General features: G+C 36.2%; 1 protein-coding gene across 1 annotated transcript in view; it reads left to right on the top strand.

Moving 5' to 3' along the window:
* TBCA (tubulin folding cofactor A) overlaps positions 1–15,366 on the top strand; it is an 81,195-nt gene extending 65,829 nt beyond the window's left edge. Inside the window, exons 2-4 of the mRNA XM_027552927.1 lie at positions 1,712–1,817; positions 12,970–13,056; positions 15,097–15,366. Coding sequence (XP_027408728.1) covers positions 1,712–1,817; positions 12,970–13,056; positions 15,097–15,177 — 274 coding nt within the window. The 3' untranslated portion in view covers positions 15,178–15,366. The remainder of the gene's footprint in view (positions 1–1,711; positions 1,818–12,969; positions 13,057–15,096) is intronic.
* The last annotated feature ends 1,144 nt before the right edge of the window (positions 15,367–16,510 follow it).

The raw sequence follows: 16,510 nt of genomic DNA, 5'->3' as shown, positions 1-16,510 counted from the left end.
ATACCTTTTCCTGCTTTAATAAATACTTGTTTCCACTGCTTGTCTGTGCAAGAACCATATCTAAATTATATATCCCAGTCCCTCACACAAAGAAGATCAGACGTAAAATTAAGTACATGACAAATACTTTTTAAAGATTTTGTTGTTGAAAATAATTTAATCTTTCTTTCTTTGGGATTTGGCATGCAATATTCTGACTCCTTTCCCAACAAACTGAGCTTTTACCATTATGTTGTTTCAGGTACGTGTGTAAAAGTTTGGATCGGTTCAGTTTAGTTCAGTTCAGTCGCTCAGTCACGTCCGACTCTTTGCGACCCCATGAATCGCAGCACACCAGGCCTCCCTGTCTATCACCAACTCCTGGAGTTTACTCAGACTGATGTGCATGGAATTGGTGATGCCATCCAGCCATCTCATCCTCTGTCGTCCCCTTCTCCTCCTGCCCTCAGTCCCTCCCAGCATCAGAGTCTTTTCCAATGAGTCAACTCTTCGCGTGAGGTGGCCAAAGTACTGGAGTTTCAGCTTTAGCATCAGTCCTTCCAGTGAACACCCAGGACCGATCTCCTATAGAATGAACTGGTTGGATCTCCTAAGGGACTCTCAAGAGTCTTCTCCAACACCACAGTTCAAAAGCATCAATTCTTTGGTGCTCAGCTTTCTTCACAGTCCAACTCTCACATCCGTACATGACCACTGGAAAAACCATAGCCTTGAGTAGAGCCATAGACGGCCCCAAATAGCCAATAATATGGTACTGGCCCTAAAACAGACACTTAGATCCATGGAACAAAACAGAAGTCCAGAAATGAACCCACACTCATATGGTCAATTAATCTGTGACAAAGGAGATAAGAATATACAATGCAGAAAAGATAGTCTGTTCAATAAATGTTGTTGGGAAAACTTCTTTTCATGTAGAAGAATGAAACTGGAGCACTTTGTTGCACCATATTCAAAAATAAACTCAAAATGGGTTAGACTTGAATGTAAGATCTTAAATCATAAAACTCCTAGAAGAAAATATAGACAGTCACCTCATTTACTTTGGTCTTAGCAGTATTTTTTTGAATATGTCTCTTCAGCAACATAGATGGACCAGGAAGGTGTAGATGCTAAGTGAGATAAGTCAAACAGAGAAAATGCCAAATGATTTCACTTACATGTGGAATCTAAAAAACAAAACAAATAGACTCATAGATACAGAGAACAAACTGGTGGTTGCCAGAGGGAAGACAGGTCAGGGAAGACAGACCAAATAAGTGAAAAAGATTAAGAGATACAACTTGATTGGTTACAGATGATGTATAATTATGGTGATGATCACTCCATAATGTATAAAAATATCAAATCAGTATATTATGAACCTGAAACAAATATAGTATTATTAATTATAACTTAATTTAAGTAAATCAAGCAATAAAGAAATGTTATTTTTACATTGTAAATACAATTGCTATAATGGAATGTGTTTTTAATTAAAATTTTAAGAATACTATGCTTTGATAAGTTGATTTGCTTTAGTCAGGTATAAAATTTGAGAGCATAAGGCTCATACATCTATGGCTAAAGTATTTTTCTTCCCTTCCTTTCTCCCTGTCTAGTTACATATGCTTTTTAAAGTATGCTTTATAGTTACATTGTTTCTTTGTTTCTTGTTGTCAGTTGCTAGAGAGAAAGTTAATTCTCTGAAACATTTTTGGTTTATTTATAGATTGGTCAAAGAAAAAATGATGTATGAAAAAGAAGCAAAACAACAAGAAGAAAAGATTGAAAAAATGAAAGCCGAAGATGGTGAAAATTATGCTATTAAAAAACAGGTAAAATTATTATTTAAGATATAATTTTACCTTAAGACTTCAGTCTACAGTTCCTGTCTAATTTCATACTATCTTATAACTTTAAGTACCATCTTTGTGACCATTCATTTATTTACACAGCAGATATTTATTAAACCCCTGCTACTGGCCAAATGCTATTTTAGGCACTCTTTCAGATGTGGCATTAAAACAAGAAAACAAACAAACCCAGATTCCTGCTTACTTGGCATTCATTCTCGTGCCACTGTCTGTCTCTGAGCCCGATAGAAAACATTCCAGAAGCATGCATTCAGTGATCACCTCTTGCCATGTCCTATCCGTTTTGCGTTCAAGCTAAGAATCTTGGTCTTCCCTCAACCCAGCTCATCGCCTCCAAAGAAGAAGCTATTCTCGCTCTTGTTCCCCCACTCTCAATAAATGGTACCTCCACTTACTCAGATACCCAAACCAAAAGTTACAGGTCTCTTCTTGATCCCCAAGTCCTCTTTCTTTCTCCCTTGATTTCTTTCTCTTCTGCCACTATCCTAGTCCAGTCCACTATCATTTCTTGCCTGTACTACTGCAGAAGCCTCCTTGTTTATACTCTGTCTCTTGATAACCCTACATTCCTTTCATACTGCAGTAGCCAGGTTGATCTCTTTTGAATGTGTATCATATTACTTATTCCATTACCTAAAATCCAGTGTCTAATGAATTTAGAATAAAATCCAGATGACACTAGGTAAAAGGAGAATATACAAGAGCTTATATAGATAATATCTCATGACTTGTTTTTTCAAATCAGCTTTATGAACTCACAGTGGTTTTTATCATATAAATTTTGTTATATAGAATGGTAATAATGCATCCTTAGCTCAGTGGTTCAGACAGGAAAACATCTGTCTACAATGTGGGAGACCCGGGTTCGATCCCTGGGTCAGGAAGATCCTCTGGAGAAGGAAATGGCAATCCATTCAAGTACTATTGCCTGGAAAATCCCATGGACAGAGGAGCTTGGTAGGCTACAGTCCATGGGGTCGCAAAGAGTCGGACACGACTGAGTGACTCCACTTCACTTAGCTCAGGCTTAATTAAGCAAAATTAATCCCTTAAAATGGACTTCTCTGTAGGTAGTTGCTTTCTGTGTTGCCAAAGGAATGCAGTGGCACCTGAAATGTCTTCTTTCTGCAGGCTGTCCAAAAAGAGAACTTTCTTATTTTCTTGACTTTCCGGGAGAGCCTGCCTTCCTTTGTGTGTGATACAATAAAGGACATTTTTATGAGGGAGGATTTGTAAACAGGTATGTGGGTATAGTATGTCCCCCAGTATGTTTTTTGTAAACTACTCTTCATAAGGATTTACATACATAATTTAACTTTTTGATTCTTAAAATTATGTTAAATGTGTTTTGATAGCTTCTTCCGTAATTATTCATATCCCCTTTGTACCTCTCTCACTACGGTACTCGATTGTTTCCCCACATCTAGTGAGGAGCATTGTAACATTGTGTATCACGTATTTCACCCAGGTTCTGCTTGGATCCCATCCAGCTTGTTTTCCCACTTGTATAGTTCAGTTTTTTTCCCGCTCAGTGCTTTTTGTCACCAACAGTCTATTTTAAAATAGTCCTATAGCTAGAACATGAGTTGTAAGTTACATGGAATGGGGAATGTGTTTCCTTTCTAAACGTTTCTGTGTGCTCAGTTGAGTCCAACTCTTTACGACTCTGTGGACCATAGCTCCTCCGTCCATGGAATTTTCCAGGCAAGCTTACTGGAGGGGTTGCCTTTTCCTACTCCAGGGGATCTTGCCAACCTAGGAATCAAACCTGCATCTCTTGCATCTTCTGCATTGGCAGGCGGATTCTGTACCACTGCACCACCTTTCTAAACACAATTCTACAAACAGTGCCACAGATTATCACAGAATCTGTTTTATTTAATTTTTAATATTTGTATATTATCTTTCAATAAAATTACTGCTTGATAGGTAAGAATTAACTCTATTGAATCCTGTGTTCTAATTGTCATTTGATGATATTAGCCACTTGCAATATCATTGATTGCATATGCAGATATAAAAGGGAAAAAGTGAGTGAAAGTTGCTCAGTCACGTCTGACTCTTTGCAACCCCATGGACAGTCCATGGAATTCTCCAGGCCAGAATACTGGAGTGGGTAGCCTTTCCCTTCCCCGGGGGATCTTCCCAACTCAGGGATCAAACCCAGGTCTCCCACATTGCAGGCAGATAGATTCTTTACCAGCTGAGCCACAAGGGAAGCCCAAGAGTACTGGAGTGGGTAGCCCATCCCTTCTCCAGCAGATCTTCCTGAGCCAGGAATTGAACCAGGGTCTCCTGCATTGCAGGCAGATTCTTTACCCGCTGAGCTCTCAGGGAAAATATTTGTTCAAAAACCCTTTCTACACTCAGCCATGTTAAGATTCTTTTGTCACAGTGGTCATGGTTTATAACATGATTTCCTAGATTCATAGTCAGCCTAGTACTTAAATTTAAGACTATCATCCCTTATCTAATTACAGAACAATAAACTTTTCGTGTTTGCTAGTCTCAACCTGCACAATATACAGCTGTCCAGTTTTGTTTCAGAGTCTCACTGAACTTTGTCTTCCTCTCACTCGGCCTACGTGCCTTTCTCGGTCCCTTTCCCTAGCGCCTGTGCGGTTTGTGCAGCCATTTGTTTTTCTCCATGCGAGGGGAGTTGCGCTGCCAGAAGCACTGCTCTGTCCCTACTTGCCTACTGCTTTAAGGCCAGTCGTTGCTTCTTGACATTTGCTGACGCCCCTCATAAGAAATAGCAAGAGAGCCAAATGCCAGATTTTGTGGGTTCTTTCCTGTTTTCCCTGTATTTCCTCCTTTTCTGAGCTAAATGCCGTCTGCAATCACTTCTCACTGTCTTGGCTTGACTCTCACTTGGTTCCATTTGCTCTGGCTTTCCTGAATCTTCTGAACCAGCCCTATTTTATAACATACACATACAGTGCTGTCCCTGTCAAACTTCTTACCTGAAATTGATTACCAAAATTGTTCTCTCCTGGAGTAGGCCTCATTTTGGTTCTTTTAAAGTAAACTAGGCAGAAGTTTCAGGGCCCTAGCAAGCCACAATACCAAAGAGTCATTCTGCTGTCCTTTGTTCTCTGCTAAAAAGTATAACACAATATTCAGAAGTTAACCGAATACTGATGTTAGCCTTCTTCTGCTTATGATACTCCTCTTTTCCTCCACCTTCCTCATCATACTTAATTTTTACATGAACATGAGTTTTCATTTTTTGAGATAAATGCCCAGGTAATTTCTGGGTTATGTTAGTACATTTTTTGCTTTAAAAGAAACTACCAAGATCTTTTCTGAGTGGCTGTATTCGTATCATTTTATGTTTCTGTCGGTCATCTTTGATGGTTTGACTTCTCCACATCCTTGCCAGCATTTGGTGTCATCACTATTGTTTTTTAAATTTTGTTTCTTTTTGGCTGTGCCAGGTCTTCATTGCTGCCCCAGACTCCCGCTAGCTGCAGTGAGCGGGGCTTCTCTCCCTTGGCGTGTGCAGGCGCTCACTGTGGTGGCTTCTCTTGAGTGGAGCACAGGGCTCTCGGCTTCTGCAGTTGCCGTGTGCAGATTCTAAAGCGCTGCACAGCAGGTGTGCTGCGTGGCCTTAATTGCCCCGTGGCATGCAAAACCCTCCTGGACCAGGGTCAAACCTGTCTCCCCTGCATTGGCAGGCGGACTCTCAACCACTGGACCACCAGGGCAGTCCTTGTGTTATCACTGGTGTTTTCACCATTTTAATTTTGACATTTACCCGTCACATCTACGTGATTAGTGTATAGTGACAGCTGATTTTGCTTTTAATTTGAATTTCCCTAATGACTAATAGTATAGAACTTCTCATTTGCTTATTGCCCATCTGTATATTCTCTTCAGTGAAATGTCTATCCATGATTTCTGCTCATTTTCTAATTAGATATTTTGTTTCTTTCAGTTTTGAGGATTTTTAATATTTTCTAGATAAATGCCTTTGTTGGATATACAGTTTTCAGATATTTTCTTTTAGTCCTTATTTTGTCTTTTTACCCTCTTAATACAATCTTTTATTGACCAACAGTCTTTAACTTTGAGAACGTCTCCTTTACAGCTAATGTACCCTTTTGTGAATCATACTTTTGATGTCAAATCTAAGGCCTCTTTGGCTAGACTTTGGTCATGAAGATTTTCTTATTTTCTAAAAGTTGTGTGGTTTTATTTATCTCTTACATTCACGGCTTCAATTGAGTTTGAGTTAGTTTTTATTTAAGGTATACGTGTGTGTGTGCTTAGTCGCTCAGTCGTGCCCAACTCTTTGTGACTCCATGGAATGTAGTCCACCAGGCTCCTCTGTCCATGGGAATTTTGCAGACAAGAATACTGGGAGTAGACTGCCATGCCCTCCTTCATAGGATCTTCCCAACCCAGGGATCAGACCCAGGTCTCCAGCATTGCAGGCGGATTCTTTATGGTCTCAGCCACCAGGGAAGCCCATGTAAGGTGTGAGGTTTAGTTAAAGATTCATCTTTTTGCCTGAGTGCCCAGTTCCAGCAGCATTTGTTGAAAGGGTTATATCCTTCCTCCACGGAAATGCTTTTGTTCCTTTGTCAGAAACCAGGGGGACTTGTTTGTGTGGATCTATTTTCGGGTTCTCTTCTGGTCCATGAATCTGTGTCTAACTCTACCAGTACCACACCATCTTCACACTGGGAAGAGTGAGCCCTCTCACTTGCTTCTTTTTCTCTCAGAATTATTTCTCCTATTCTAATTTTTTTGCCTTTCCATAAAAATTTTAAAATAATGATCTCCATTAAACCTGGAGATCAACTTGGGGAGAATTAATGTCTTTACTATGTTGAATCTTCCAGTCAGTGAACATGGTAAGTCTCTCCAGTTAATTTAGGTCTCATTTCTTTCTTAGAATTGGGTTGGCCAAAAGGTTTATTTGGGTTTTTCCAAACGAACATTTTGGTCAACCCAATATTTTGTACTTTTCAGCATACAGATCCTATACATGTTTTGTTAGATTTAAACCTAAGTATTTCATTTTTTTTGAGGGTATTATAAATGGTATTGTTTTTAGTTTCACTTACCAATGCTATATTTGTTATTAGATATAAAAGTGCAGTCTTTTGTGTGTTGATCTTAAAACCTGCAACCTTGACTTTGCTGACTTCACGGATTAGTTCTGGGAGTTTTGGGTGGATTCCTTCTGACTTTCTACATAACAATCTTGTCATTTGCAAATAAGGACAGTTTCATTTGGGGCTTCCCAGGTAGCACCAGTGGTAAAAAACCTACCTGCCAATTCATGAGATGTAAGAGACGTGGGTTCAGTCCCTGGGTTGGGAAGATCCCCTGGAGGAGGAAATGGCAACCCACTCCAGTATTCTTGCTTGGAAAATCCCATGGACAGAGGAACTTGGTGGGCTACAGTCCATAGAATCACAAAGAGTTGGACACGACTGAGCGGCTAACACTACATATGGTTTCACTTCTTTTAAATCTGTATGTCTTTTATTTATTTTTCTTGCCTTGTTGCTCTGGCTGGAGCTTACAGTGCTATGTTTAATAGGAGAGTAAACGTACTTATCTTGTTCTCAGTCTTAAGGGGATAGCATTTAGTTTTTTACCATTATGTAAATGTTAACTATAGGGGTTTTGTACATGGTCTTTTTCAAGTTGAGAAAGTTCTTTGTTTATAGTTTTGTTCAGTATTTTTGTCATGAATAGGTATTGGGTTTTGTCAAATGCTTCTTCTGTGTCATTTGGTAAGAGCACATGAGTTTTCTTCTTTGGATTGTTGAAACTGTGAATTACATGGATTAATTTCTAAATATTGAACCAACCTTAATTGTGTTATATAATTCTCTTAATTCTTGGATTTAAATTGCTAGTATTTTATTGAGGATTTTTGCATCTAAGTTTATGGGAAATAATGGTCTGAAGCTTTTTTTATTAAGTTGGGAAGTGTTCCCTCTTTTTTCTTAAAAGATTTGTATAAAATTGGTGTTAAGTGTTTAAATATTTGAAAACATTGTTCAGTGAAAGCATCTAGGCTTAGAGAGCTCTTTTTCAAGAACTTTTTAATTAAAAATTTGACTTATTTAATAATTATAGAACTGTTCAGTTTATCTGTTGAGTTTTGGTGGTTTATAGTTTTCAAGGAACTGGTCCGTGTCTTCTAAGTGGTTGAATTTATGAGCATTATGAACATTACTGAGCATTATGAACATTTGTGAGCATTATAAAATTACTTTTAGCATTTTTTTTCTCATTTTGTTGTTTGTGAGATCTGTACTGACATTCTCTCTTTTGTTACTGATAGTGGCAATTTGTGCCTTTTTACTTAATATTTGTCAGTCTTAACTAGAAGTCTATACCACAAATAAAGCTTTGTTTCATTGCTTTTTTCCCCTCTGTTCTCTTTCTATTTTTCATTTTATTGATTTCTGTTCTTGTGTTTGTTATTTCCTTTCTTCTGCTTCTATAGGTTTATCTTGCTCTTCTTTTTCTAAGTTCCTGAAGTAAAAACTTAGCTGTTTAATTTGAGATCTTTCCTCTTTACGAATCTAAGCATTTAGTGCTCTAAATTTCCCTCTCAGCATTGCTTTATCTGAAAATCCCAGAAATTTTAATATGTTGTGTTTTCATTTATCTATGTATTTCTCTGTTTCCTTAGAGACTTCCTTGTTGTGACCCGTTAGTTATTTGGAAGTATGTTGTTTAATTTGTAAATGTTTACAGGTTGTCCTGCTGTCTTTCTGTTACCGTTTTCTAATTTTATTCCATTATAGTCAGACATGTACTGTTTTATGTCAGTACTTTTAAATTGGCTGAGGTGTTTGTTCATTTTGTGTTTGCTCCTTTTGGTCCAGGATGCAGTGGCACCCACTCCAGTCCTCTTGCCTGGAGAATCCCGTGGACGGAGGAGCCTGGTGGGCTGCAGTCCCTGGGGTCGTGAAGAGTCAGACACGACTGAGCAGCTTCACTTTCACTTTTCACTTTCATGCATTAGAGAAGGAAATGGCAACCCACTCCAGTGTTCTTGCCTGGAGAATCCCAGGGACGGGGGAGCCTGGTGGGCTGCCGTCTATGGGGTCGCACAGAGTTGGACACGACTGAAGCGACTTAGCAGCAGTAGCAGCATAGTGTACTATAGAAAATGTTTCATAGGTGCTTGAAAAGAATTTGTATTTTTGTTTCATAGGTGTAGCGTGTTCTATAAATGTCAATTATATCTTTTGATGGTGTTACTGGGTTCTTTTATATCTTTGCTATCTTTTTTTTTCTCTAGTACTTCTGTCATTTGCTAAAACTGGAGTATTGGAATCCTCAGCTGTATTTGTGGCTTTGTCTCTCCTTTTAGCTTTATTGTGTCTAGTTTCATGTGTTTTGAAGCTCTTTTTTAGTATATACACATTTAGGATCACTGTGTTTTCTTGATGGATTGATCATTTTATCATTATGTAGTATCCCTCTGTGTCCCTCATAATTTTTTACTCTTAAGTCTATTTTATCCAGTATGAATCCAATATGAATATAGTCACTCCTGTCTTTCTTTTTTTTAATGTTTGCATGGTATATCTTTTTTCTATTCTTTTTTTAACCTATCTCTTTCATTTGAAGTGAGTTTCTTGTAGACCTGTTTTTAGCTGGTAAATTTAGACCATTCATGTTTAAGTAATTATTGGTATGTCAGTGCTTAGAGCCCAGATTATTTTTGACTCATAGGATTCTTCTTTCATCCTTAACCATTCATCAATAACCACAAAACACAAGTCAAATGAACTTTTTCTTTCTGTCTGTCTGTGTGTCTGCTTCATGGCATGGTGACTGGGTCCTAAGAGAAGTGTTTCCCAAAGTGATCATTCCAAGAGATCCATGTAGAAGCTACAGGGCTTCTTAAGATGCAGCTTCAGGTCTTCAGTTTCAGAATGCCCCTTCTGCCACATCCTGTTGGTTTCATAGTGCCAGACCAAATTCACTGTGGGAGGTGCCTGCTCATGGGCAGGAAAACAAGGAGGTGACGCCATGGGCTCTGTCTCGGCTGCTGACTGCCGGCGCTGCGAACGCACACGCTGGAGCTGAAATCGGGCTGTAACTCACAGCCGGTTAACCAGCTGATCACACTCAGAGTCGGCTTTATTGTTTGTAAATTGAGGACACTAGACTGGATGACATCCCAGATGTGGTTATGTCCTTTCTAACTCTGTTTCTGTTTCTTAGATATCTTTTTCCCCAGTTTTATTGAGGTAAAATTAAAATGTATATACTTAAGGTGGGTAGCTTGATGGTTTGATGTACATTTACCTTTTAAAATATCTACCATATTCACGCTACTTAACATATCCATCACCTCACATAGTTACTGTTTTTTTTCTTCATCAAATAGGTTTCTTAACTTGTTTATTATCACATTACCATTTTAGCACCATATGAAAGAAGAGACTTAACCATTGTTCCAGTAATCTCTGAACTACTCTTAGAGCTCAATTTGACAAACTAATACAGTTACCATTGGTTCCAGAAGCAGCCAGTATCTTAACATTAGACTGTCTATAGATTATTATAGGTATAGCCAGCCCTGCATAAATGATCTGGATCATTAAAGGAGCTAGAAACCACTGGCTAGGTTATTTCACACACTCTTCTCTTTGAAAAATTAAAGATCTGCTAATAGGTTTTTCCTTTCCAATGTATGTATGTTTGATTATGACAGAAACTGATAATATTTTAGTTCAGTGGTTTATTCACTGTTACAATGAGTCTTGCTAAGCTTCCCCCAGGATCCTTAGTTAAACTCAGTCTTGTCATATCAGCACTAAAATAAACTGACAGTTTATCCAGATATCTTAAACAGAGGCACCATTCATTTGACTACTTCCAAAAAGAACACTTTGAATGGTAATACTTTTTTCATTTATTCACGTGTTTTGAGGGGTGTTTTTACTGTATTGTCATACCTTATATACTGTCTTTTTAAATTATTCCTGACAATTGTAATTCACTGTTGAAATTATATGAAGTATATGATTTGTGGCCTTGATAAAGATGTGGTTTATGGATCCCAAACCATAGTTATCACTGTACTGTGTGAAGTACAGTGAAGCAGTGTTAAGTGTTTATTTTCATGTTTATTCTCCCATATGGATTGGAGGATGAGGCCTTCTCTTTTTCATATTTATATCCCCTGTACCTGACATCCTGCAACTATATAGTAAGCTTATTGTATGAAATGAGGCTGATATATGGGAGAGACTGAGCTTTGGCCCTTCTTAAGTCAAAATCCTATTTGATTAACTGAGGGATATAGAACAGTAATGAATAGAAGGTACTTTGGACAGCATTGTTTAAAGTTCATTTCAGTAACAACACTAAAGCTTGCCAAATAAATTTTATAAGTATACATTTTGGCTTATCATGTGTTTGACCCAATTCTTTATATTTGTTTCATCTTATTTAATTCCTATAAACTAGGGGGGTCCATAGGAGAGAAAATATGAATTCCTTACCCAATTAAATGTCCTGTCACTGACTTTTCACATGTATTCAAACTAACCAGACACACAAAAATAAATTGTTAGTGGCTCAGTCGTGTCCAACTCTTTGCAACCCTATGGACCAGACTCCTCTGTTCATGGAATTCTCCAGGCAAGATACTGGAGTAGGTTGCCATTTCCTTCTCCAGGGGGTCTTCCCAACTTAGGGTCGCATCCAGGTCCCCCGTATTGTAGACAGATTATTTACAGTCTGAGCCACCAGGGAAGTCCTCAAAAATAGATTAATGGCAATGATTGAATTGCCATGGTATGGTGTGAATAGCTATAAAATAAAGTCATGATCCTGTGTTTGGAATTTTCAACATGTGCCTTATTAGCAAAAGAATTACAAGTTCAGCAAGAGATTTCACCTAAGAAAAGAGATGTGGATAGAGAGCATTGTTGTATATTATAATTTTAATTTTTATTTATATTGTGAACAATGATAAAACTTTTGGGAAAAGGAAGAAGGCAGTGGGATTCATTAAAGTTGCTATTAGAGTATAATAGGATTATGGTTACCATTAAATTATGTCATTTGTTTTTAATGTGAGATAATAAAGCTTCTAGGTTAAAGATCAAGATTTTGTAGCCATTTAACCAAAGGTATTTGACCAAACATTACTCTTTGGAAATAAATGTTTCATTGATCTCTGTGTCTCTTTCTAAGACTAGTTTAAGGAGATAAAGCTTCATATTTCCTTGGGAAAAAGACTTATTTGAGGTCCAACATCTGATACTAATATATTTACCCTCTTACTGATTGGGTTTCCCATTCATCCATTTGATTTTTTTTCTTCTTTTTATGATTTGATATATTATAGTCCAGCTTCAAATGGTGAATTTTTAAGTCAAGAAATATCCTCCAAAATAAAGATTCCTGTGTTTAATTCTGTAGTGTCTGTCTTTGGGAGAAGTAGAAGTTCAGATTCAGAGGGGTGCCTGGTTGGTAATTTGGATCAAACTGCATGGGGAGAATAATCTCTCCCCTAAAATGAAGCACAGGGATAAGTAATAACTTTTTATGCATGATAAGCATCAGAAATATGAACCTGCTGGTCTTTGCTTTTCATTTTTCCTCACCTCTGTCTTTCAGTTAGAACCTCCTGCAGTGTGCACACGATGTGATCAATAACTCAATAACTTTTTTCATGCAGTAATTATCTCCATGTGATATTATCTGAGCACTGTTTTTCTTTATTACTCAAAAGATGCAGGAGATATTTATATAACCAGCTGATCCCATTTTGGATAACGGTGCTTTGTGACAGCAGGAGAAACAGTTTATTTTAAATAACCTTTTTAAATAAATGCTCTATGAAAAGCTTTCAGAGTTAATTTTTACTTAGCGTGAGAAGGTGATTACCGAAAAGGTTTAGATCGAAAACTTGTACTTTGTATATTTTACAGTTTGATAGTCATTCTTGATAGTCATTCTTTTTTAAACACAATTAAAATTAAAATATTGAACCATTTAACATAACCATAATTTTTTTCTGATTTCTCTAAATCATTTTGTATATTTTCAGAGGTGTGAGCTAAATGTGTAAGTTCTGCCATCTCTGCGTGTCTCATAGGTTGTTTCGTTACAGGCCGAGATCCTGCAGGAGTCCCGGATGATGATTCCAGACTGCCAGCGCAGGTTGGAAGCGGCACACACTGATCTTCTGCAGTTATTAGTAAGTAGTACTTCTCTGTCTTATGTTTCAATGTTTTTTCAGTCTAATACATCAAAGGCCAAAATTTTAACTCTTTGACACTGAAAACTAGTTGGTGACATTTTGTTTACTTGCTCAGTGTATTTTTAAATAATTAATGGAGTTTAAGTCGTGTTTAAGTTATGCTTTCAGTAAAAGTACTGTGTCAGCATATTCACTGTATTCATTTAAACTGAGTTGAAATATATTTGAGTTATCATGGTATTCATAGTACTAATATTGTCCAGCAGTATCTTGAATGATTCGATTTTCACACATAAAGATCTTTTTTAATACATTAAATGTAAGTATTCTGTTTGATGTTTTAAAAGATCCAGATGTTTCAAATGAATTTAGGCTGTTTTACAAAGGATTTGGAATTCTTCCCAATTCAAACCTAAAACGATTTGAGAGAGGAAAGAAAACCCTGTATGGTAATATATAGGCAGTCCTTTCATATTAACTTGGAGCTGGTAACACTCTTTATCATACTTGCTAGTATAAATGTCTTGTGATATAGTAGCAGAATCATTTTAAAAAGGGATTCTAAGAAAAATGAGAAGTTCTTTTTTATATTTTTTAAAAAAGATAAAAGCAGAATACTGTATACAAGCCAGTTATTATTGCTATTTGATGATAGTTTGATTTCTGTCATTTCCTTTATTAACCTTTAGTTTCTAGTTCTTGAGCTAATATTAATTACCAGCTACATAGCTGTCTCCTGTTCATAGTTGTTTCCTATACGTCAAACATAGTGAGGCTTTTTCAGGTTGATCATATGTATATATTCTTGGAAAGAGAATGAGATTTGTTTTCCCACCAAAATAATATCAGGACTAAGTCTGTAGAAAAAACAAAACAGAGAAATACTCACATTTTACTTTACTTTTGAAACAGAACTCATATTTATCTGTAGAAACCTTTTAAAAGCAGGATAACTCTCTTCAAAGCCAAAATGAAGCTAAATTTTTAAAATAAAAGAGGTGAAATAATGAAAGCTGGAAATAATTACTCTATTAAAATATTACCCGGAACAGAAGCATCATTTGTATCTCCTGACAATTGAAATGCTTTTTTCTCTCATGAATGTAGTAACCAAGAAAGTAATAAAAACTGCTTAAAAAATTGTATTGTCTTTGGATGATATATTTGTGTGTGAGCATATATTCAGCAATGTCTGTACCCTCGAAGGGCTTATATGTTCTAACAGAGAACAAAGGTGTGTTCAAGTGTAATAGAGAAGTTTAAGAAATTCTTACCTGTAGTCTGAATTAAGCAAATCCTCAGTCATTTTTCCTTTAAAATTTCATATTAAATACACGTACACACACTTTATCTCCTCTTCCCTCTAGCTGTTTGTATATATTCATCCTTTATTGCGTGACCTGAATTGCTGACCATAGCTTTGTTTACTAAAAAATCAAACAAAATTTGCTATACTCTATGCTCATTAACTTACATTATTTCATTTATCTGTTACAATTAAATAATGGTTTTGTGTATGATATACCAAGGAAGAACTCGGTCTTTACATGTCAGAAACTGAAAGCTGTTGTTTCCATGTAGTAGGGTATATAATACTCATCAATAAGAAGACAGTTCACTTTTCTGATTCAAAGACTGTACTTAACTCTAGTGTGACACCTGTAGCCTTCTTTGTCATTGTGAGTAGCTGTAGGATTATTTCGGTCTGAGTGTCATCATGTATGTAATGCATTAGTAAATAATTTTTTTACTATTAGTGCATTAATAATAACCCCATTTTATTGTGTTAATAAAGTGAGATACAATGTTTTAATTTTTTTCTGAGGTTTTAATTACTTACTGTAAGTGGCTTTAGATGACCATGTTTTTTGCTTATTATATAAGAATATACAATATTGTATATTATGTATAACAATATATAAAAAATATATATTGTTTTAATTTTTGAGCTGCTTATCTTGATAGTTTGTAATATCTGAGTAATTAGTACTGAAGTTCAAGAAGAATAAACCTAATTTTTATTACATTTAATTTCAGGAGAGTGAAAAAGACTTGGAAGAAGCTGAGGAATATAAGGAGGCACGTTTAGTACTGGATTCAGTGAAGTTAGAAGCCTGAATTTTTCTGTACAGGGTATTTTTTGCAATCCTAGGATCCATTCCACAATTCATTATTTTTGACCACTGCTATGTGTTCAAGTAGTATGAAAATGTGATTCTTTTTATGCAGTGCATATATTTTTCTTTGCCTAATTTAATGTGTCAAATAAATGAGTTCATCTAATAAAATTGCTTCTTTCATACTTTACAGAGTATTTTAATTAACCTTTTAGCATTAAGTCATAGCCATTTTTGACAGAGAATTAAAATCTGTTAGGTTCTATTTAAAGTCTAGATGTTTTGCTGCTTAAGCGTGAATTAAATTAAAAACAAGGTGATTTTTTCTTCTAAGATAAATATCCAAATTTTGAGTATTTTATTCTGAGTAGCATACAACTCCCAGATAAGAAAGTAACAACGCGGGACTTCCCTGGCAGTCCAGTGGTTCAGACTCCATGCTTCCAAGGCAACGGGTGAGGGTTTGGTTCACGTTGGGGAACTAAGGCCATCCCCCATGCCCCGTGGCACGGCCAGAAGACTAAAAAAAGGAAAAGTAAGGACTTCTCTATGGATGCAGCCTTACATATTTATTTCTTCACAGTGAAAGTCCAGCATTTCCATTACTATGAACTAATAGGAAACACTTAAATCTTTTCCCAGAAAAATGTATACAGAAAACATCAACCATTTAAATCTTTAAGAATAAAATGTTTATGAATAATAAAGAATTGAATTGTGTTTTAAAGGAATAATAAATGTTGCCAGTACTGGGAAATAAATAAATAAATGTTGTACCATGCTGGGAAATGTTAAATGGAAAGGGAACCTCTGATTTATAGCTTTTGCTCTTTTCTGTAGTGTAAATACTCCCACTGTGACCAATTTCAAGTGACTAATGTGACATCACCGAACAGAATTGGGAAGGTTCAAGCTCAGCTACAGCATGCACTGGTCCAGCCAAACCTGAATTATCTTGATTGACTAGAAAAGGGTATTGTTGCATCACAAAGCTTTTTCCTAGTACTATTGTAAACCTATAACTTAATCTTTTGAGCTTATTTTTTAAAAATATATGATACTTGTTTTATTATATTTCTAGAAAATATGTATGGGCCTTATGTCACCAACCTAACATGAACCATGATCTAATGAACCAAAATAGTAATACATTTATACTTTAAAACTCATAATTGAAAAAAAAGAAAATGAATTTTTGCTGCTATAAAATACATACTTATAATATGGTTGATCAGATTTTGGAAGTTGCAGATGATAACTAGAAACTAACATTTATTGAATCTGAAAAAGATCAGAGAAGAGAAAAATAATACTATTCTTTAATATTATTTCTA

This window comes from Bos indicus x Bos taurus, chromosome 10 (assembly GCF_003369695.1).
Source record: "Bos indicus x Bos taurus breed Angus x Brahman F1 hybrid chromosome 10, Bos_hybrid_MaternalHap_v2.0, whole genome shotgun sequence".
NCBI classification, from domain to species: domain Eukaryota; kingdom Metazoa; phylum Chordata; class Mammalia; order Artiodactyla; family Bovidae; genus Bos; species Bos indicus x Bos taurus.
Note: the sequence above shows the minus strand (reverse complement) of the source record. Positions and strands in the feature narration are given on the sequence as shown.